General features: G+C 41.5%; 1 protein-coding gene across 1 annotated transcript in view; it reads right to left on the reverse strand.

Annotated features, from left to right (window-relative positions):
* The window catches only part of pcsk5b (proprotein convertase subtilisin/kexin type 5b), an 84801-nt gene extending 60496 nt beyond the window's left edge, over positions 1-24305 (reverse strand). The window contains 5 exon segments of the mRNA XM_029259404.1: positions 2978-3054; positions 5556-5699; positions 8438-8551; positions 18129-18233; positions 22732-24305. Coding sequence (XP_029115237.1) covers positions 2978-3054; positions 5556-5699; positions 8438-8551; positions 18129-18233; positions 22732-22917 — 626 coding nt within the window. The 5' untranslated portion in view covers positions 22918-24305.
* Between the last annotated feature and the right edge of the window lie 585 nt (positions 24306-24890).

The following is a 24890-nucleotide window of genomic DNA, read 5'->3' on the forward strand; positions in this document are numbered from 1 at the left end:
ATATGATGGGGGTCACGTACTCAGGGGACTGGTGACAAGAAACCAGACACGGCATGTGAGCACCTCTAACAGTGCACAGCTGAGTTGGACTCTAGTATGGTGGCTCATATCACCTATCAGCGTTGCCATGGCCACTAGAAATTCACTTGACAGACTTCTGGGTTATGCCAATGGGCAAGATAGGTAATTTTCCTAGATAATGCATAATAAGCATAAATGTGTATTACTTGACTCAATCTCCAACACTGGATAATAAATGCCTCCTTTTATCCAGGCAATTCCAGGGTATGTATTGAGCATGAATAGTGGGAGCGCTTTGAGCTTGCCATAGTCTCCGACACCCTACTGTACTGAAATCTACCACACATACTATGAAACAAATGCAAAGGCAAGAGTGGCTAAACCCACCATTCTGCGTTGTTTTCATAGTTCCTCACAATGGCCAGCTCTTTGAAATGCCAACTCTGAATCTTTTCATGTTCTATTATGAAGTGGGAAGTGCAAAATGAGATTAGAAACTGTTTGACAGTAAAGTCAATACTTATACCTTCAGAAAGATCTCCAGCAATCCAGTTTTTAGGGTTCTGACCTCAACCCTGTAGTGATGTATGCACAAACCCAACGCAATGATGCATCAGACCATTTGCACATCTTCCACTCAGACCCACATGTTCATCTTCCTTCCCCCTCCTCATGGGAAATAAGTATTGGAAGAGAAACAACTATCACTACAGTGCTCTGGTACGACTACTTTTCTGAATAAAAAAAATATTTTAAAATGTGTTTTGGCAGGAGGCAAATTAGCTGTGTCCATGCAGGAATTAACCTCAAAACACTACTCAAAGCAGCATCTCATCGTCACTCTTCAGCAATCAATCATTTCAATCACCTGATGCCACTAAGCTACCGTCAATGATCCCAAATCCCCTGTACTACTTTTTGCTACTGATGCCATTATTTATTTTTTTGGCAACGAAAATAATCACAGAACAGACCTATGTGAAAAGCATTTCAAACTAATTTTGTATTTTCATTCCTGAATGTATATACTTTCAATCACATATGCAGTGTTGGAGCACTGAGAAGGCAACAGCTTCACAAAGATGTGCTACCGTGAAGACAGCGATGGATCACCTCTTGTGAAAATATGGACTTTACGGTCATCTGGTAAGGCTCTGGGGGGATGCGGGTCCAGGTGCCTATTCTGGCTTCATGTACCATCCCCTCCACACCCACATGCCCCCTCAAGGAGAAACAATAAGCCATGATCCAGAAGAGTCAGTATGCAATCAGGCTCATCCTGAATACCAGGAACACATGAGCTGAACTCTGCAAGCCCCTCACAACCACAGCTAAAGGAAAATGTGAACCATGAGACACTCCTAGTCTTGGGAGACAGTCAGTCATATTGGCAGTATGTGTGCTCTGTAACTGATGGAACTTACAAATAGGTTTTTTGTTCACTTTGCAGCTGTTGTCATTGTAACCATAAACTACAGTACAGGAAAACCTGCCACACTTTTTTCTGTTCAGTATAAATAATTCATAAAATGGTTACTATGAGGCAAGAAGAGGATAGCATTAATAAGAATAGAGTTAATAGACTAAATGGAATTGAACACTGAAAAATTCCTGTCCAGTACTCAGGACCTTGTTTCATGGGAAGCTAATTTCTTTGTCATATTGTTTAAACCATAGCTGTCCTTGAGCAAACACAAAATATCCCAGTGGAAAAATAGCACAGCAGAAAGCACCAAAACAAAAAACAAAAAGAGTAAATTCATACACACACACACACACACACACACACACACACACACACACACACACTCTTCATGAAACCACAGTGAAAAACAGAATGATCTAACTACATGTTAACTATGTACAATTCTGTACATAGACTTTACTCTATATTATTTGCAGTCTTTTGGCTGTTCTATCACCTCACTAGACATTGCATAATACAGAAAACCAACCAGCACCTCCAAAGCAACCTAATCAGTAGAAAATAAAAAAAGCATTTTCAGGGGCATTCTCTCAATCTCACTGCAATTTCAAAAGAATTGAACCACTGTCAAAAAAAATCCTCCGCTTTCTGGGGGGGGTGGGGGGGAATAATAATAAAAAAGGAAATAAATAAAAGCAATATTGCCTCCGTGGGCAGAGGAAATTGATGAGAAATGAATGGGAGCGGGACGGCGGTATATAAAGCCAGCAGGTCTGAACTGCTGGGGATCATGGTGGAGAGAGCGGCAGCCCTGACAGATCTGACACGGTTCATAAAAACACCCACCCACGATAATCATCGCATTGGATAAATGCTGCGGGAAGGCCTGTGAAATGAGCCGTTCGGCACAGGGGTCCTCAGACGCCACTGCGCTGTTGCTGGAGCCAACTCCCTAACAGGAGGAGAGAGGCTGCTCTCGATCCATCTCTGTCGCGGTATATATTTATAAAAGGCTTGTCGCTTTAAGAAAACATATCGCTATTAAGAGTGAAGCGTGTGCCAAAGCATTTCAGTCCAAACCGTGCAAAAACATTCTAACAGCCAAGCTGGCAGGGACTCACAAGGGAATGCTGGCTATATTTCTAGAGAAAAGAAAAAATTATCTGGAGAGTCCCGACTCGTGCTACATTTTTGTAATAACAAAGCATAATCAGAAAAAGAAGGTGTTCATAAAAACTGAAGTCTCGTTATGATGTATGGAAATAATGATTTTTTTTTTTTTTTTTTTTTTCTTGTCATCATTGCTGACAAACTTCACTAACAGTCGCACATAATGACATGTATTTAACAGATCACTCACTGGGAAGTTCAAAATGTGCCCTATGCATAATCTCACCAAAACCAGAAAAATGGGAGATGTCAAGTGGTATCCACAGGCAGCAGGTTCAAGAATGTATTGAAAAGGGGGGAGCGCGTGTCCCTTACGTAACTTTCTAGAAAGCTTAGAATCATTCCTCTGGCAGGACTTACTTGTTCTCATTACTGGCGTCGTATCGAGGCATTGGATCCAGGTCGTTCCCGTTGACATCATAGCTGGCCTGTGTGTCCTGAAATGCAGAGAAACACATGGAGATATTGCAAAAGGCATGCAGATGGTTGTTGCCCTGCAGTCTCTCAACCTCATTCTAAAATGCTTGTGCTCTTCAACCCCACAAGACCATGACTCATTTAGTGGTTACATTACTGTAGCTATTATACCATATTATTTGTATAGTACTTCTCAGAAATGATGGACTGGGATGACACTAACAATTATGATTCACCAATACAATGTTTCTGGGACAACCGTGGAGGATGAAACAGCTTAGACCCAAAGCACAGTGTGACCCATGAGGCCAAATTGTGGTCACTTTAAACAGTCTTTAATCAACAGGTCAAGTAAGTGCAGAGATTTACACACAGGAGTTTGACTCCCATATATTGATGTTGCGGCTTTAGCCATGAAAACGTTAATCATGATAATGCCAGACAACCAGATAAAACCAGGCATCTTTCTTCATCTTTGTCAATATCAGCGAGTCAGCCAAATGAAATTAAACTCCATTTCATGTCTCAGTTCTCAAGAACATTTCAGAGGCAGCCAAAAGGCAGCCATGGCTACAAGCTTCTAGAAGTCAGAAATGACTATGAAGTACAGCATAATAGCATCATTCAGAATTTCAGTGACTTAGAGAGATAGACTGCCAAATTTCAGGATTATAAATCCTTTACAACATACTTAAGAAATGCCAATTAACAGCAACCATAGACACGTCTTGAGCAATACTAGGGTATTTTTCCTGCAGGATAGTAGGCCTCAGCCTGTATGACTTTACAAACTTAACTCACACTCAAGCATAGTTTATCCTCAAGATACTTTGGACACCATTTATGAACAGCAGTGAAGGATTTTTATTTCACTTCATGATTTAATTTCATAGATAGCGGGCTTAAAATTCTTCTCCATGTCCCAGACTTCTTCAGAGATAAAGTTGCTCCCCCCCCTTTCCTGCCTCCCCGTCCACACAACCCATCCAAAGTACTCAAGCAGCAAATTCAAACAATCTTTGCCAGAAATTGAATTAAGAACATGCAAAGTTGACTGTGTGGTGTGCATATCTATAAAAGCAGTAACTGCATAAAATAATTTAAAATTGAGAGGTTTAAGTCATATTGGTCCATAAAAATGTTATGAAATGGTTAACAATGAGGATCAAAAGGACAAGTGGGTTTTTTTCATCTGGCCCAGGTGTGGATTACCTCTGTAGGAATTCTTTTTTGGGCAGCTATTCAAATCACCTGTTACTCTATGCTGTAATTAATCTCTTGCTCTAAGCTACCATTTAGAGTACCAATCCGTGGATCTGGGCCCAGTAGTTTGAGAAGCACAAGCTCCCAAAACACAAATATGCTTCCTATACATTTACACTTACATTTATTTAGCAGACATTTTTCTCCAAAGCGACTTCCAATGAACTCTAGTGTTATCAGCCCACACAGCTTATTCACCAAGGTGACTTACACTGCTAGACACACTATTTATACTGGGTCACTCATCCATACATCAGTGGAATACACTCTCTCTGTGTCACTCACACACTATGGGGAGCCTGAAAAGCATGTCTTTGGACTGTGGGAGAAAACCAGAGCACCTGTGAGAAACCCACGCAGACACGGGGAAAACATGCAAACTCCACACAGCCTGAGCGGGAGTCGAACCCACGTCCTCTCGCACAACCCTGGCGCTGTGAGACAGCAGCGCTACTCGCTGTGCCACCGTGCTGCCCTTAAATCTTAAATAATTGTAAGATTGTAACCTTAACATTGTAAGTCGCTTTGGAGAAACACACACACACACACACACACACACACACACACACACACGTTGTCAGAAACCGCTTATCCCAAGCGGGGTCGCAGCGAATCGGAGCCTAACCCGGCAACACGGCGAAAGGCTGGAGGGGGGGACACACCCAGGAGAGGACACCAGTCCATCGCAAGGCAACCCAAGCAGGACTCAAACCCCAGACCCGCCAGAGAGGAGGACCCAGCCAAACCCGCTGCACCACCGTGCCCCCCACGATTTGGAGAAAGTGTCAACTAAATGAATAAATATAAAAGGCCCTTCGCTAGTGCCTGTGGTGAGTGTATATAAATAGTGAATCAAATAAAACCAAATGCATCACAATGGGTTGAGAGCAAAATGTCAGCAAGACCTATCAACAAAAACCATCAATGGCACAAAAGAAAAGCAATAATCAAATGACCTATGACAAGGAGTCCTGAGACAAAAACAAAAAAATAATAATAAAAAACACAACAAACAAATCACACCCAATTACAAACAACTACACAGTATCCTACAAACAACATCCATAGACTTTTGCCAGTTAAAAAAAAAAAAAAAATGCTAGGGCTTCTGAACAAGAGACAAACCACAGGTTCCTTTAGTTCTTCAAAGAAAGAAATATTGCTGGACCTTTAAAAACCAAACTTCAACTGAGTAAAAAGAACAGCATTTTCAGCAGCTGTTTGCTCAAAATTTCTGGATACAAGTGGTCAAACTTACGTAATTTTGGACAAGGTCAGGATGGTTTCTTTCGATGCCATCATCCAAAATAGTGACAACAACATCCTTTCCAGTGTATCCCCTCTTCCAGGCCCCCATGATGTTCATGTCAGACTGGCAGTTGTGGATGTCATCATTGCAGTGCTGTCAGAGAAAAGAGGGAGAAGGTTTTACAACCACATAGGCAGTTAAAGTCTAAAAACAGATACATTACTAGAACACATAGTTGGCCTATCAGCATTTATGACAATGTGACTGGAGACAGACCAAAACTTATTCCAGTAACCAAAATCGAACACACTAGCCAAAGCGTGAATATGCCTTCCTTCTAGCCTGAAATGATACACCATACAAGCATCATGCTAAGTCTTTTTCTAGATCACCTACACGCATGTTTGTGTTGGCATTTTGATAAGGAAAATGCAGATACTTTGTGGTGATATAGTAAGGGCAGTAATGCTTTGCTCAAGATAAAACGTGAGATCGTAAGTTGGATATCTCTTATCCAAGACAAAATTACACCTTTGTTTGGGGCATTTGTGCATGATGAGGGTTAGCTTTTCATCATGGCCCAAGGATGTCTTCAGAGACCAATTGTAGATACCAAACTATGTTACTTGGTGCCATATCAGACGCAGGAAAGTAGTTCTTTATTTAATTTCTTACAATGATTTACATGCATTAGTTAGTAATTACAAACAGTAATTATTTTGTAACATTAAATTACATAAACTAATTACAATGCCCTAGTCAACAGAAACACAAATTCTAAAAGTTAAAAAGTGAACAACAAACATGTTTGAGGCTTGGGGCACCCCAGTTAGGGGACTGACAGACAACTATTGATGACAGACACAACACAACGATTAATGTGTTGCAAGAAAAGCAGAACTCATGGGTGAATCACAATGAAATCTATAGAGCAGCACACAATAAAACTTTTTCATCATATGGGTTTATGAGTTCCCCTGTCTGTTTCTTAAAATGTTGAGTTTTGGACTCCAGGGGACCCCCTTTATTGACAATGCTGTACTTTGGTCTCAGTCATGGAAGACTTGAGAAGAATGCAGTTTTCTTTTATGCTTGAAGCACTCAGACACTCAGGCCTGCCCCTAAGACCACCAGGTTCCCACCTCGGCCCTCCATGCCCCGTTAGCCGTTCCCAGTCCACTCTGTGTGCCTAATTCTGTCCAAATGCGCTTTTACTGATTTCAAAAATGAGTTCGTGTTCGTTGACATAGCGGACAATCCACGCATTTGTGCTTTTCTTGACTTGAGCAATAAATGAAGTAGCATAGCCAATAAATCCAATTACCACAGTGGTTTATTTTCATTACTTTCAATGAAGCTGAGATTTACAGCCTAGACAGATATTCAAACCCCTAAACTAGGCCCAATAAAATTGCAACAATTCTTGAAATGTCATGAAATATATACGACAAATGTTTCCAGTGCAAATATTATATAAATCCTTTTTATCAAAACAAAAAATGATCACAGTAAAGTTCCTGAGTTGTGACTAGGACAAGACCGTCATAGCAAATATTCACTTTCATGTCTGAAATGTCAAATAACATCATTCACTCACACGCATGCTCACCATATTAGCGAAGTGAGTCCAAACTCTGAAAAACAATTTGTCCCCTTTGATACTTTGACCAGAAGACTTATCTTCCAGTGTTAATGATTGGTAAGATTCCACAAAATGGTACAAGAATCAGTGCTCTGAAGTCACAACCATAAAGCTTACAACAAAGCTACAATCCAGTCAAACGAAGAGGATTCGTTTCAGTATGCTGGCACGTTTGTTCGTTTCTCTTACTTCACCATCTATATCTTTGTCCAATTCTCTTAATGTAATGCACAAATTGTACTTTTGCTGAGATGTACGTCGCTTTGGACAAAAGCGTCTGCTAAATGAATAAATGTAACTGTAAATGTAATAATAAAAACTAACAACTGTCAGCGTACTCTCAGTCATTTATTTCCCCATTTAACCATGTCATCATCTAGCGCTTCAAATTAGAACGAAAAGAATTACGATCCATATTAGCAGTCATTTTGAAGTTTTTGTTCATGTCGCTATTGCTGATTTTGGAGATGGCTTTGGTTGCCCCAACCAGAGCAGAAATAACATGAACATCTATCCTCATCAGGAAAGAAACGAAGAACCAATGACAGACGAAAAGGCAGACGAGTGAGCAAAAGAAAGGCCTGAAAGGGTAAATGAGCGAGGGGCACAGAACGGATGAATGAGGGCAGTGAGGCACATAAGTGATTGGCACCGTCTTCATTACGAATGGATGGAAGAGTTGTCACTGTCATCGAGGTACAAAGGAAAAAGAATGCCCTTCCCCCTAATTAGGACAAAACCCACCACCCGGCAAGCAGAGGTTCACAGGTCAGACCCTTCTTCCACTACACAAGTGAGCTTGGTCAGAACTTTTTGAAGAATGTTGCAGTCAAACTCTGACCTGAAATGGACCTGTACTTCCACGAGTTCCTTATATGACAGCAGGTGTCACAGTTCTATTTTTACCAAATTCAAGGTTATCCTCCTATAAATATGTCACTTCTGGTAAAGCCAACCCACAGAGTCTGAAAAACTGAAACCAGAACCAGGGCTTCACATAGATAAACACATAAATGAACACTAGCAGGACTAAGAAATTACAGTGTCCCACTCTCAGCACGCAACAGTCAGTCTGTAGGGCCAAGAGACCCAGGGAGGCTAAACCAACGTTTTCTATTTTTACAGGAATGACTTCACTGCACGAAACCAGTCTACCGTACTTAAACTATATGATAAAATAAATCTGCACCGCTGCGTACGCCCACGCAAACACATATGCAGACAGATGAATAAAAGCAGAGGCACTTACGATATACCACATGCTGGTCCACTTGGCATCGTTGAAGTAAATGGATTGAGGAGGGTTGGGTTTGTAATCCCGCTTTACCCTGCGTTTCACCACCTGCTGCTCGATCCATTGCACCTGCCAAGAAAACCAGGAGAGGCCATGTCACCTCCAGAGACACAGTTGTTTTTGGTTTGCGGGAAGCTCAGCTGTTATTGGCCATGCTTATGCATATTTGACACTTTACCTCCGTAGCATCAGAAAGCACAAGAACTAATTGTTTAGCTGGTCAGTAATGAGTTTAAAGCTGATTTCAGCCCTGAAACAAGGTTGCTGAAAATGTTTTATCTTTGTGTCCTGATAAGCGTAGACTTAACAAGCCCCTTCCCAACAACCGAAACACAATGAAGTCTCATCTTTAACTGTAATCCTCTGGATCTTTGCTCAGCAGCAGGTTGTGCAGCGCAGAACTGGTTGTAAGGATGCATAATGTGCACTTGTTGAAAGGTGTTTCAGTTCAGCATACATACTGGAAATAATGTAGAGACCAATGACCACAATGCAATCACATCACTTCCTTTCCTCCCACCTAGTTTTTGACTGACAGCGATAGCCAGTCAGTGAAATTCGCCACCCTTTACAACACACATCCCCCACCGTCATGATGAGCAGTGCCACTTGTAATATGAAAAAGGAGAGTAAACTGTGCCACATCGTCCTGTGGAGTGGAGAAGGCCTTTGGCTGGCAAATTTCCGCACCTGGCTTGTGCCAAGGGAAACGAAGAGACCACGCTGCTCAGCTTGGAGCGGAAAAATGTTGCATTCCCAGCCCGTCTGACAGCTCCAGGGGAAACGGGGAATGCGGGGGCATGCAGAGATGGACTTGGAGACACAAACTGAGAGTGGATGCATTGCTCTCACTTTGGAACATCTTCATTTTAGAGGTCTTGTTTCTAGGTCTGTTCTGCTAAGTAGAAGCACATACCAACTGGTCATCCGAACCACGAGAAAAACCCACCAGTCGCAGACCCAGAACTTCTCCTCAAAATGATAATTGAACTCTGCTTTCAAAGACATGGAGTGGATGTGCTCCATAGTAACAAATGACTACCAGTAACACTAAACTTCCCAGGATCCAGTTTGGGGCAGGCTGTGGAACTGAGTCACCCCCTCCCCCATGCCGCTGTCACACTATGCCCGTTAATATAAATGAGATGTGTTCTTCACCCCATCTCTCTGTCAGTTACATCTGAACGCACACACACACACACACACACACACACACACACACACACACACACACACACACATTCTGGTTTGGAATGACTGAGTCAGAATGTCAAAATATCGCTCAATTCTTGGCAACAGAAACTAACATGGAAGCTGTGCACAGTTTGATCTATGGAACCAGATCTCATTGCTGGATGCTTTTGTTTTGCTTTTGGGCTGAACAAAACAGGAAAAACAAGGGAAAGACTGGAAACATTCCGATGCAAGAGTCAGGACAACAAGACTCATCTACGAAAACATAGTCTGTGCCTAATAATAGTGTTAAAAAAAAAAAGAAATAAGTGCTTGTGCAAGAAATTCAGGAAGGTTCCCAAGGGCTCCTTGAGCATGGGTCACAAAGAGCCTTCCAGCTCCCTCTCAAAGTTCTGAACCATGGTTTGCAGGTGTCACATCACATTAAAACCTTCAAATGCAGAAACTGCATCGCAAAACACCGAATTTCAGACTGTACTTCAAAGCTGTGCGTATATTAAAAAAAAAAAAAAAAAAAAAAAAAAAAAAGTTAACAATATTTAAACAGAGCTCATAAATCATATATTATAACCTCCCCCCCCCGACACACAAAAGCTCTTCTGGATTTCATTTAAAAATGTCAGCAACAAACATTAAAAGTGACCAGACATGACGGAGGAGACACAGCAATATGGGGTTAGTGGAACGGCAGAGGAATATCCCTGGAATTGGGTGCAGCTCAGACTTCTTGGGGGGGGGGGGGGGGGGGGGTCCTTTTGCGTGAATGGCTTTGTAAAGCGAAACGCAACTGCCTCCTCCAAATTACGGGTGCGCTAAACAAAGTGGACTGTGCTAAAGCTAAGACAACAAGCTAGGAAAATCAATACTAATGGTTTTAATTGTCATCGATTTCAAGGGGTGCTGCTCCTTAAATAATGATGCCGACAATTTCTGCGAGCAGGTACGCTGGTTATTTCATTTCAATGCAGTCATTAATTAGAATTTTTAAGTAGCTGGGTAATGTTGCACATTAATCAGCCATGATTCAAGTGTCAGATACCTAAAGCATTAGAATAAGATCCAGAGAATTAAGCATATGCTTTAATCATAAAAAGGCCAAACACAGTATTTGAGGTTTTGAGCTTGTAAAATTAAAATGGATTAACTGTTCTGTGGGAGACATTAAAATATGAAATGCAGCTAGTAGAAATAATTAACGTCATTACAATTTTTTAAGCCTGAATGATGTTATGAGCAATTACTCCACACTCTGTGGCCATATTTTTGCATTTATAAATCCAAAAAGTGCAATATTCTAGGTACAGCTTTAATCCTTTTGTGAAGAATTGTCACATTTTTGCCAATCCACATAAATGTGAAGCCATAGCGTTTCAAAAAGAACTACATGAACGAACAAACAAACTTTAAGCTTATTTTTGCTGCAGAACACAGGGTACAAAAGACCAAAGTTCAGCAGGAAGATGAACGTTGAGCAAGAAATGAGCTCTACACTCTAGCAAAACACTGGCCTTCTCTAGGCAGCAAACACGGGCAGCTGCCCAATAGCATGCCACAATTTCTGGCTGCTACACACACAACTTTGCCAAACACACTGGTTGCTACACCCACCAAGTGCTAGCCAGCTGACACACTCTCAAACACTACTACACTCCATGCCCCACAACAAAGCCAGGCCACGTCTCAAGTCCTACGAGAACGGAGCATTAGAAAGGCAGACGTAGATGGAAAACGGAAGATGGAAGGTACCAACTTGCGATGTCATTGGGTCCCCTGTCTGCTTCTACAAGGGATCAAGGTTTGGATAACACATACCAGGTCATTGTAACAGACTGTAGGATGTCCTAGATGACATTCATAATTTTAGACCCATGTGCTATGGGTATTAATCCTCTGACAGAACAAATGTCTTGTTTGGGGTAATATCTCAACTCAAGACTTGGCAACTACATCCCCAGTGGCTTTCACTTTTTGCGTGTACTGTATACTGGCATTTCCTTTAGTTCAAATAAAGTGAATTAAACAGTATGATAAAGCAAAAAAACAACATAAAGCTAAAATGTATTTGGAAGTAAATTAAATGTTCTTCACAAGAGTCCAAATGTTATACATAACTCCAAATGTTTTTATAGCCATTTTCACAAATGAACATACAGACTCATGGTTTTGTGGCATCAAGTTTCCGCTTGATAGTATTCATAGGGAATCCATATGGGAGGGTGATGGCTTTTGAATTAAGTGTGTTTATTTCATACCAGCAAGGTAAAGCACACTGTCTCTTGTGGCCAAGATAAACTAGAGCAATTATAATGTCTCATTGTTTCAGGTATGTGTTCCATAGGTACTCACAGCAAATGAGGAGAGGAAAAAAACAGCTGGAACACCTTGCCCTCAGGCAACTGCTCAAAGAAATCAAGAAACCACACACAATCGCAAGCACACGCAAGCATTTTAGAACCCTTAATCAACCTACACAAACACACAAGTACATGCACTTGAGTATACACACATTCCAGAACCTTTAAACAGCATATCATTAAGACTTGAAAGAATGCTGATGTCTTGTGAAGAACCTGCATGATCAGAAAAAAGCAAACCTGTATAAAAAGGTCAGTGTTCTGTACCTGGGAAACCTGTGGACCCTCGTGATTACGAGAAGCACAGTCTAAGAGAACCTTAGACTTGTAAACATGACTGAATTTACACTGCATGACTGACAGTTATAGGTTGGGAACTGGTACAAAATCGAAACAAACAATTGCCATCAACATTCATCTTGCCCAAACTCTGACTAAGCCCAACTGCTGCCATTGTAACATCATTTCCGGCAGTAGTCTCTGTGCCCTGGGGCATTCGTGCACATCTTGTCCTGCCCTACACCTTCGTGTGAAGACTGTCAGTGCATTCAGAAGAAATTTCAGTAACAGCCCTAGTGAAATTATGCAATATCCAAGGCAACTTAAAACAAGCAGAATCTTTTCACTTGTTCTGAAATGTACCAATACATCTGGATCAGAATTTTTTCACCTTTCTGAGACCACCAAATTTGATACAAACTAAGGACTCCCTCCTAAAAACATAATTTTTTGAAAATATTATAATGAATTTATGTAACTTAAATGTCATTACCTTCTCACAGAATTATATCAGAGACAGTAGAACTAGACGGAGTTACTTAGTGTTAGTGTTATATTCAAAGCCGGCACTTCATGGCCCCCCCGAAGCTCATCTGTGGATTCCAGATTAAGAGGCACTGATCAAGATGTTCCCACAGGAAAGCAAGGCCTACTATCATGCCCATTATGAGAGAAAATAGTTCTACCTTCCACAGCTCTAGCTCTGAAGAATGGAACCAAAAATTAAAAAAAAATATATATATATAAATAATGTAAAGTTGAAGACAACCAGAAAGGAACTGTGCACTTTCAAATGGTTCTTCTTGGAGAAAAACTCTAGGTTTGCACAGCTTCAGCAGCTTTTTACACCCTTTAAGGTGTGGCAGTCTTGGGTCGGCTGTTGGTTCAGCCTAATCAGCTGTTGCGACGAGAAGAATGATTGTCTTCGGGGGAATTATGTTTTTGTCTTGAGTAGAGATAAGTCCAAAAGCTGTCAGAGCTCACAGTTAGAGTTAAACCAGTAGCTTATTATGAGTCTAGAACTCCACATGCCGTTTTCACCAAGGTACGTACTGGCATGCACAGTAGTAATTAGCATTCACATCTCTATTAGCCTCTCACCACCTTTTCAGAAAATACCCAGCATTACCAGGGAGTGTTAATCAGATCATCAGCACCTTCACTTCACCAGACATATTATTATTTAGCTAAAAGCAACTTAGAATAGCAGGGTTGTATGCCAAGATGCTTGCAATCTTTTATCCATTTACACAGCTGGGTAATATTTACTGGAGGTATTCAGGGGTAAGTACTTTGCTTTAGGGTAGGCTACTATAGTGGGAGTGGGGTTTTGAACCCAAGTCATTCGACCAAAAGGTAACAGCACTAACATTACACTTCCTGATACTCCAAATATTAACTGTGACATTCAGAGGCTCCATTTAAACATGAGCTTGAGGGAAACATTTAACCTAAGTCTAAATGTCAAACCACAAGGTGAAGATGTCTATGGTGCCTACAGCTTTGCCTTTATCGAGGCTGTCCGTAAAAACAAAAAACAAAAAAAAAATGCCGGTGTTATAGCATGCAAAGCTTCTGTAAATGTTTGGGGTGTTAATATCTACAAAATCCAGTTTCATGATAAAGGATCTAGATTCTGTATTTACAGGCCACTATGATAAGACATGGAAAACTTAATTTCATGATCCCCTTATCACCTCACATTGATGTGGTCTGGGCTCAACATAACATTGTTCTGGATCCTATCATACTGTGTTCAAGAAGAGCGCTGAAGGACAAATCAAACCCCCAGTAAAGCGTGAAGTCTTAAGATAAGGAAGGTGTCTCATAACCTGTTTTTTGTTCTTCTTCTGAGCTGTCAGAATCTGTAAATGCAGGCTTCCTTACCCTAACCACCAGTGGGTTTACAATACGGTCTGCAAACTTTCCAAAAAAACACAAGAGCTGGTCCAAGACAAACCACAGTCTCCCACCACAAAGAGCCCAGTCTGCAAACAAGCCGCAGCAGTGGAGAAGAGTTCCTCGCTCCACCTTGGCCTGAGCACACAACTTCACAGGCATGTGAGGAGCACTGGTCTGATGTCACTTCTTGTGGGAATTATATATACTGTGTGTATGTATATTATATATATACACACACACACACACACACACATGCTGTATATATATATATTCACATCCTGCTTGCTGTTTCCAATAATCTTTCTTGATCTACAGCTGCTAACATTGTTTTCAAACTTTACAATCATTAACATACAGAAGTGGAGCCCTTGGGTCACAAGTCCAGGTGCTTTACCACTATGCTACCCATTTACTAGAGCAAATATTTTTTGAATTGGAAATGTATAGTCACCTTTCACTTACACAACTGTTCGCTCAATGTAGCAGGATTTTTGCTTGCAGCGAATTTATTGTAGGAGTAAAAATGCACTGTGCACCAGCTAAACAGTTTTGTAATCCAAAGAAGTAGGCACTGAACATTTATTAGAAATGCTAAAATATGCAGCCGTACCGAAAGGGGGAAATGCCCACCCCCCCCCACCCAAATTCAAGCAACTCTGTGTAACCCCTAGTTGTTCTGCATAACTGAGTACTAGAGTGCAGACCAGTTTAAACATGACCACTGTTACCATAAACTTATTTAAGCTGCACTAGAACCACGTCCCCCATCGCTTCCAGCTCAAGACACAGCGTTCGTTAATGTATGTTATGTAAAACTTCATGACAACACTAAATGGGTGCCCACTGATTTACCCATACATATTTCATGCTTTTAAAATCACATGGAAAAATGCTGTGTTTCACTTGGCCAAACGTAAGAAATTTGTGGTGTTGGAGGTGTATCGCACATTGTACGGATTCTGTTCAATTCCACTCTGAGAAGGCCTGCTTTAAACACGACTTACATAAAATGCATTCCAGAGTGTTTGTCATCTGAGCTTTTTAAAACTCCAATAACTTGACAAGCTGTCACTCTGGGGAAAAACATGCTGGTTTTTTATTATTTACAATATCTTTATTCTGGTGTTTTACTAATTCTTAATTGCAATTGTATGGGTCTCTGAACATTATTTTCCCCCTAAGAAAGAAAACAGCAATCTGACCCTCTATAGCACTCCCTGCCTAACAGAGTAACTACAGAGGATGAATTAGCCACATAAATTCTTGGTTAAAAAATTAAAGTACTACAGATCTTCATATACACCAACCAGTCCAGACTTACACCGAGACTATATAGTAACAAACCGACATAAAGCTGAAGCTCAGTTCAGATCTTGAGTTCGGTGACCGGTTAAGAGTCGACACCCTACAGAAGCCGAGCTGCAACTCAGAACACGACTGCATACTCACGCACTCATCACAACAGCACCTAGACTTCACGACATAATTGTAATAAGTGACACGTCTGAGTTTTCGTAAAGCTGATGACTCTTCTTGTCCTCCAGCGATTCTCATGACACACTTCAAACAAGGCTATAAAAGCAAGTTCAAACATGGATCTTAATTAAAACCCGGTTATGAAGCATGCAAGAAGCATACAGGTGGGTGGTACTTGTGTAATGTTGCAAAGTTCGTAAACCGGTAGTCTCCCGAGCCTCACCTTTGCAGAAATTGTGAAATACGTGAATAAAAATCTTTGACAGCAAAAGTAACATTGAAGGTTTCCTCTTGAAAGCATGTATGAAAAAGAAGTCTTATGAATCATGCCAAAATAAACAGGGGATTCAAACACACACACAAAAAAAAAAAAAAAAAAAAAATCATGGTTCATGAACTAGGCCACAGCTATGAAGTCCTAGGCCTCCTGTGTGTGCTGGTTTTAGTTCAAACTGAACTTATAGCCTGTCTTATCGAGCTGTCCCTTCACTTCATCACACAGTTCAAACCATTTTCAACGGAGCCAAGGAAGAGAGAGATACTGTGACAGTGTAAAGAGAATATGTTCATTTCCCTTTTCCGCATAATGAATATATGATCAATTACACTATTTATATTAATCTTTTATTTAAATTCTGTACTAATGTATTCTGTTTTAAGCTTCACATAAAGAAATACAGAAAACACTTTATCAATACAGACAAACCTGTAACTTTTCATAATAGCTCCATTCCTCAAAAAGTAGCAAGCTAATAAATATAACGTGGTTTAACGAAGAAATATCATGCAACAGTCAAGAAAAGTCAATCTACTGATGAGCTCTTAAAGATGCTGAAGTGTTATTTCGACCGAAAATAACATGGAAACCAATTCACATATTACAAATCATGTTTAAAGCATGACCCCTGCATTACACAAAGTGTTTTATTCTCTGTATTGCCATGCATACCATAGTAGGTGAATTCTGTTTGAATGCTTTTATACCTCTTATTAAAAGATGTGTCACCAAAGTCAAAGGTCAGAGAATTTTATGGGGTTGTCAAGTGAACCTCCAACAATACTTTCAGATCACGCTGATCACACCAAGAGCGATTCTGGCCTTGCCATTAGACCTTTTCACTCATATAGTCTGCGTTTATACTTTTTCCCGACTTGATTTATCCTAATATTCAACAATGGTAGGGTGCAGGCCTCAATTTTGTCGGTCAGAACTGAATTCAGAAGTGCAGATTAGTTTTGGGCTAAATGTGTAGCCCAGCATTCATGAGGTTCAGTCCTTCCTTTTCAAATTGTGCAAGGTATCAAACCTGTACAGCAGCTATCCACTTTAAATGATGAAAATCAATTATAAATACATACGACAATATGTGATAAATGTTGAAGCTGCAGGCAGCACATCATAACAGTGGTTTTAAAAAAAAAAAAACAGAACTGTACTTGAAGTTGGCAGTTCCAGTTCACAGAGGGAATTTTTCAACAAGTTACTTATTTTGAGCTACTCCAACTGTACAAAAGGTAGCCATAAAGAAGCTAATGCTCCAGTCCAGTCAGATCCGGTTGCAGGTTGCTGCACCCTGGCACCTTGCTACCAGGGAATGGGGAAAGAGAGCGCCTTTCTTTGAGCACGATTCAAATCAAAGCTCCATGCTAACGTCCACTACATCTTCGGGTGTGTTTTGCCATCTCACACTTTGGTGAGCCATCCCCACAAAAAGAAGTCTCTTTAAAAAGGGAGGATGGTACCATAGTGTAGATATTCGTATGATGAACATTGGTTCATATGGTGGAAAGAAACAAACTAACTGCACTTAAGAATCACATGTCTGCATCTATGTCTCTCTTTCTGCTAATGTAATGCATACATTGTATTTTCTATGAGATGTGCATCGCTTTGGAGAAAAGCATCTGCTAAACGGATAAATGTAAATGTAGTGGTTAGAATGCTGCCTTTAGGCCCAAAGGTCACAAGTTTGAATCCAACCTGTGGCTATAGTATTGTTGTGAAAGGCACTTACCCTAAATTGTGCCAGTTAGAAAAGAAAAAAAAAAAAAATTAATTGTAAGTAACTTAACATTGTAAGTCGCTTTGGAAAGAAGTGTCAGCTAAATGTAAAAAAGTCAGCTTTTAAGCAGTGTACAAAAACTTGTTTGATTCAAAATAATTAATTGTAGGTAACTTTTTTTTTTTGTTTTATTGCGGTCAGAATCATTGTGTTCTGAAATCCCCAGAACTTTAAGAAAATGTGTGTACGCAGATACTTTTTTCTTTACGGATGAGTTTCGGACAGTAGATGTGCAGGTATACAGGTATGTCTTCCCTAAAATCAAGCGGAGGGTTCTATGAAAAACAGGGAAGGAGAAAGAGAGAATTAAACAGTCTCCAGTGGCTCATCAATAATTGAGCTAAGTCTCAGTGGCCTTGGCAGGCTAGATCTCCTTACCTTGGGTTCCATCGAGATGAAGCTATGGCGGCCGCGACTAGAAAGCGTTGACCTTTTTATTGTCCGGCTGTGGAAAAAGTGGTAGTAGTCTTTCAAATCGCCAATCTGTAAAAAGAGTAAAAGTGTATAAGAAATTGTTATTTGTACTTTCAAGCAGAAGACCTTCGATTGTGCCTTTTCCTGTGATTTTACAGCTTTCCTCATAACTTTGGCTGCTCTCAAATCGCCTCAAGAAGCACAGCAACACTGTGAAAATGTTGGGTGTCAGATGGGATGTATAAATTATGTATCCACAGCTGAATTAAGCCATTGAGTGTGCTATGCTACACCCCTGATAGGTTTTCAGGTGAAAGAAACACGAGATGAGGACAACTCACTAGATAATTAACCAACCCTTCGCAAGATCTCTTACCCAGTACTGCCCAAAAACACAAAACCAAGCCAACAGTATGATGACAGTTAAGTGTTCTTACAGCTATGTTACAAATTAAGTTTAAATACTTAAAGGCAATTTACCAAGCAAAAATATTTCAATGTTAAGAATCATCATATTGAGCAGACTTACATGAAAACAGCTAAAGACAGTTGAAATGCAAAACTGCTTGAAAACATCAGAAAATATTCTTTTTACAATCGTACTTTCAGTTTTTCCTCACTTTTACCATGCTTTAACTATTCCTGAATTACAACCACACCAAGGCAGAGTGATCTATAGTCCTACAAGTACATCAGTGGCAGTTACCAACACAAAAAGGTGTTCCAAGACACTACTGCCAGTTGTTACCGATGACAGTCTGAATAATAATTTCTTTAATATTTGTCACTCAAGCACTCTTTGAAAAGGGCTGGGAAAGCAGCAAAAGTCAAACTGTATGTTAGTTGAGCATTCTGATGGATGCTTAAGCGTATTATAAAAACTGTTTGATACTTTCTTGATGCTAAGGTCAAGGAAAGAAAACTGACAGCATCCCAAAACGCAGAGAAACATTCATTTTTAAACTGCGATTGATTTATCTGCTTTTTCACTATTTAGGCATTTAGAAAGAAAGAAAAAAAAACACACCTGGTTGGTACAGAGCAACAACACTCACTTAGCAAACAGGAGTTTATTATAAATAAATCTGAAGTCAGTTTAAGTCTATATTATTATTTAGCTTAGACAGGTGCATAACACACGTCTTTTCTGCAACTCCGTGACACTAGACTCACACCGGGATCCTTATTTCAGTCCAAGATCCTTTGTACGCATACCTGACAAATTTTTACACCTTTTCAACTCATGTGAATATGTTGTATATGAATTCATGTGTGCACCTTTCAAAGTTCCATTCATATAAAGAACAGTGTCAAACAAGCCTTCATGGATAGAATACCAGTGTTAAAGCAAATTATGAGAGTGCTCAACCCCTGTTCTCCAGATTTAAACAAAACAACAATGCACATTCACTGAAAAAAATGGTGGTCAATGCATCCCAGAACGGTGTCCAACCCGGTGATGGGAGTTCCTCTGAAAAAGCAAAGGATTCAACTCCAAGACCCTCCAACTACATACAGCTGTACAGACCCTCTACAGAAGCTATCCCCAGATGAAAGGGTGCTCCTGAAGTTGATTCCTCTCACCCTATCGGCAAAGATCGGCCCCAGTACACACATTAAAGCGACGCACGCCATCGGCGGAAGAGAATCCCCTGGGTGAGGGCTAATGCGGCCCTTTCATCTGGGGAGCCTGGGGGCCTAGTTTGTCTCTAACTCATTTCTTAACCACATATTGATTGTAGTTCCAGTTCCATAATAAAGAGCTGGTCTAATTTTACACAATAAATAATTAATCAAAAGGCTTGAGAAATTATCTTTTTCCCTTTGCTCAAGGACTAGCTAAGTGAGATGTCAACATTTTATTACTTTCGAGCTCATCTTCGGACAGAAGGTTATCATCAGCTAAACATGCATTTCTAGCCTCTTAATGTGATCTGTACTTACCCTGCTCCACTACCGCAAATAACACTCAGTAGGGGGTCAAAGGTCAAATGAGACGACAGGGAGCCGTCACTCTACAGGAAAACTTTTTTCTCAACAAGTTGACACAAGCAGGAAATGAAGGAATCCCTTTCCTTTAAGAGTCAAAAGTACAAGAAGCATAAACATTCATATGCAAATGACACAGGGGTTAGCACTTAACCCGCTGAAAGGGTTAGGCTTTCTTCAATTAAATTCAATGGAAATCCGCATTTCATTTCTGAATGTGTCACAGAATTGCTCAAATCTTTCTAAACGAATTCCCTTAAAAAGGGGGACAAGACTTCTAGGAATCACTTACTCTGCTTTAAAACATCATAGACCCTTTTACACATCAACAGCCAATCAAGGCAGCTAGCAGCAGATGGTGAAACATTGGAAAAGTTGTATTTGGAGCTATTTAAACTCATTTGGTTGTAAACCGCAACATACTGTATAGCCAAGCAAGCATTTAAGCTGCTGTGCATACAAATACACTTCCTGAGATAATCAGCTGTCCAAGATCTGAGAAGTAAACAGATACCGCAAGTCTTCTCCTACAGACATAAATGGCCAGTGTTTTTTTACAAAGCTTGCAGTTTTACTGCCCATTCTCCTAACACATTTTGTTGCACTTAATGATGTTATAAATGTTTTGCTCAAGGGGGAAACAGAAGTTCTTCAGATGTGATTTGCACCAGTAACCTTCTGGTTACATGTCTGAGCCATTAAACACTATGGTACTTGCTACCACATGACCCCACTGAGTCTAGTTGTGCATGGCGCCATCTGAAAGATTATCCACATTTTCATGCAAGAAGAAAACAGGCCTTTTGTCAATCATTTGAATATAAAGAGAATATAATGCAACTAGGCAATGCACTGAAGTTCACTTTGCATGGAGTTCTAGAGTAGGAGGCTCAGATGAGCAAATTCACTCTGTCCCTCCAAGGACAGGGAGGCTCTGCAGGGGGTCCCACATGACCTCTCTCTTTTGTTGTCCTATTCAATGCAGTGCTGGGCCATCAGGATGCCACCAGCGAGAGGTGGAGGATGCCTAGATCCCACTGTCATGAAGATCACCACTACTGAAAAGGCCCAACCACGAGCAGGGCCACCCTGCAGACAGTGCAATTGGCACCAGGTAAAGCAAAGAAGCGGAGCAAAGGGCTTCGCTCCCTTTGTCTTGGCACAGAAGGCCGGCTGACGTCCGTTAGATGTTATGCCTTCGTGTCATCACTTCAAACGCACCGAGCGGCTGAGAACCAACCAAGAGCTGGGAACAACACTCTGAAAATCTTTTGCTGTCAGGTTGCTGCTGCAGTGTGAGAAATAGCAAGCCTCTGTCACCTTAACATTCTGCCAATAAGAACCCAGAAAACTGAAGCTGTGATGAAAATATGTATATTTTTTAAATATGTTAAATATCAGTCTTAGGGATGCAGCAGTGGAATTTGCTCTGGGAGATGGATCTACTCACTGTCACTCAGTGCTCTGCTCTCCATATGTCAGATGGAAAGCCAAGGTGGGGTTGAACTGAAACTGAAAAAGTACAAGCTCTTCACATACAGAGCCATGGGTACAAATAGATTTAATGTCTATTGGCATTTCTCTCAGGGACAGAACAACCCCCAGCCCCCTTTTTTTTTTTAAAAGAAAAAAAAAACAAATGTGGGGCAGATTACCGGAACACTTTGTCCGCACTTGACTTGTGTGAGAGAAGCGCCAACTGTGTCACTACCCCCCAGGAGCCTAAACACTTTTCCACGACCACGGGGAGGAAAAAAACTGAACCCTATAATTGTCACCCGTGACGTGACTCCCGGTCATTCACCGGGAGTGAAACAAGAAGAAAAGCACAGCAGCCCCTTTTTTATTACATGATGATCTACTGCGAGAAGCGCGTGGAGTAAATCTAACCACACTTTTTTTTCCTTTGTAAACCAACCAGCACCGCTAACTTGTGTTTTCACCAGTTACTGACATTATTAGAACTCAGCGCTAACAGTCCATCCATGATTTTAACCATGTTCGGCGAGTCCAAGCCACACACACTTCCCAGAAAAGGGGGAACTTTTTTACTGAGACTCCGCAACGGGTCCGTTTTTTTTTTTTGCAAGTGTTTACATGATGATGAAAAGCCAGCAAGCGGACAGAACCATGATTTCCTGACACACGGGGCTGCTGTGCGAGGGAACACCTGTTGTACCATCATCACATTCATTCACTGCACCGTAACTCTGCGGGCTCGAAGCCGACTGGCGAACACACACACACACACACACACACACACACACACACACACACACACAGGTGTCCCGCGTATGATGGAAAAAGTGCCCGCAGGACATGAGGACATCGGGCTGGACGGCGAGCGCAGCGAAGCGCGTTCACTTCTATCTAAGTAAACGAAGAGAGGAGCGCGGTAGTGACAATATGAAAGTAAATGTCGACATGATGATGATGATGATGATGATGGGAGAACTTCAACTTGTGCGCTCAAAACGGCGGGCGACGCCGCTCAGATCGCGAACAACACAAGACGACACTCACTTCTTGTACAGGCAGCGGAGAGGAGTTGGGCGGCGGAGAGCCGAGCAGGACGTACCTGTCCCATGTTTTTATAGCCGTATTTCTCTGCTATGTGGGCGGCGATGTGGGGACCCCCGGTGATCCGCACAGCCCAGTGGTTCGTGTAAATCCGAGCCGCGCACGGGGAGGGCAGGAGCGGCGCGCACAGCGCCAGGGCGCACAGGAGCACTTTGGCCAACAGCAGGGCGATGTTCTCGACCATGATCTTCTCCTAGAGGACCTCTCCTTCCCACCTCCGGTCAGGCAAGAAACCAAACTTCTCACGGCGGATCGAGATTATCATAGACGTGCGCTCTCGGTCCTCATATACACACACGCACACGGCACACGCACACGCAAAACGCACGCTGGAGGCGCAGAAGGACACACAGCCTCAGCTCAGCACAGCACAGGAGCCGCTGCGAGCCGCTGGCCGTCAGTCACACGCTTCTCTTTGCTGCGCTTTTTTCCCACTGTCCTGCATGGACCGGCCGCAACAACTTCTTCTCGGCTTTTTTTTTCTTTTCGCTCGCTTGCAGTTCAAGAAGAGTGTCGCTGCGTGCGGATCTCCGGGTGCAGAGCGCTTCTCTCCAGGACTCTGATCTCTGCTCTTTTTTCCCCTTTAAAGTGGCGAAATGGCTACAGCGCCTCCTCCCAAATAACTAGCAACACTCAAGAGAGTAGAGGCAACTAAGAGCCGAGTTCCACTGCGCTCCTCAGGGTCTTAGAGACACACCTGGTTCACACCTGGGCTGCGAGCGGAGCCGAACCCCCCAAGGACACTCCGAGCCGCAGACAGAGCCCAGTTTCACTATTATTTTACCCTATTTAGCTCACGACTTTGCTCGCAGTGCCACACAGTGTTATATATACAACTTTACAATGATGTACCCGTTGTACAGCAGGGTATTCTTACTGTGTCAATTCAGAGTAAGCACCTTATATATGAAGTGCACCGCAGGAGTGGGATTCCAACTAGGAACCTTCTATCCTTAAATCTATCGAGCTGTCTTATTTTCAATTAAAAAGAAAAAAAAAAACAGTAGGTAACATAACCACATTAGTGTCACATTGTATTTGCTTTCTAAGCAAGTTATTTGCACGTGAAGAGTTATGTAATTTATACACTGTGAAATGACGAGGCAAAAGCATTCTATATGTCTATCTATGCATTCATGCGACTACCCATTTGACTGTATAATTATTTTTCGTTGTTGTAAGGTGTGTAACAATTACGTAGAAGATGCCAGATAACGCACATGCGTTTTGAGCAAAGAAGGGTAAAAAATACGAAGTGTGTCCTGTAAAGATATTCCCAACCTGAAGCATGATGATGATTTACTCAACTGCTGCCAACGCTTCAGAATAATTCTCTCTCTTTGGTACTTCATGATGCGCTTTTTTTAAAAATCTAGATTACAGCTGCAACTTCCATCGGCTCTCCCACATCACAAATACAATCATGCTTGTCAAAGTGTAAGTTCACACAGTGTACTGTAAATATTCAGATTAATGAACCTATTTGCCAGCAGATGCGCTATATGAATAGTCCTTCTTTTGCAAACTTCCGCTGAGAGACACGCTTTAAAGGAACGAGGTCAAGAAACACAGCAGCCACAGTTATCTTGATGCATCGGATTATCATTTTTTAATTAACTTTTTTCTTTCTTGTACTTCAGCAGCTGTATTTGCTGAGTAAATACATAACTGCATCGATCAAAAGTAGTTCTACACGAAGGCTTCGCGTGTATTAAAAAATATATATAGCCTATAGTTATTATAAAATAAATATTGTTATAATAACGCTGGTGTCCCTGGTAGGTTGTGTGAGTGGTTGTGTTTTTGCTGTTGCCGGGACGACACACACACACACACACACACACACACACACACACACACACACACACTGTTCCATCTGTAACACAACAAGTGCGAATCAGCATAATTGCTCTAATTGCGGCCAATTCGGCGCTGAATGGACCTGCTGTCAAATCTAACAACAAGTCAGGGACAAGAATATCTCACGGTCCTTTAAAAGGAGATGAAAGGCACGAAAACACCCCGTGACCGGCTCCATTCATCGCAGGGACTCGCTTGTAATTTAAAGCACAGTAGAAAAACAGACGATGATTTGAGAATGAAATCAACTACCCAGCTCACGGAGCGGCCGGGCCTCCTGGAGCCGCGGGGGGGGGG

Source organism: Scleropages formosus, chromosome 17, assembly GCF_900964775.1.
Source record: "Scleropages formosus chromosome 17, fSclFor1.1, whole genome shotgun sequence".
NCBI lineage: Eukaryota > Metazoa > Chordata > Actinopteri > Osteoglossiformes > Osteoglossidae > Scleropages > Scleropages formosus.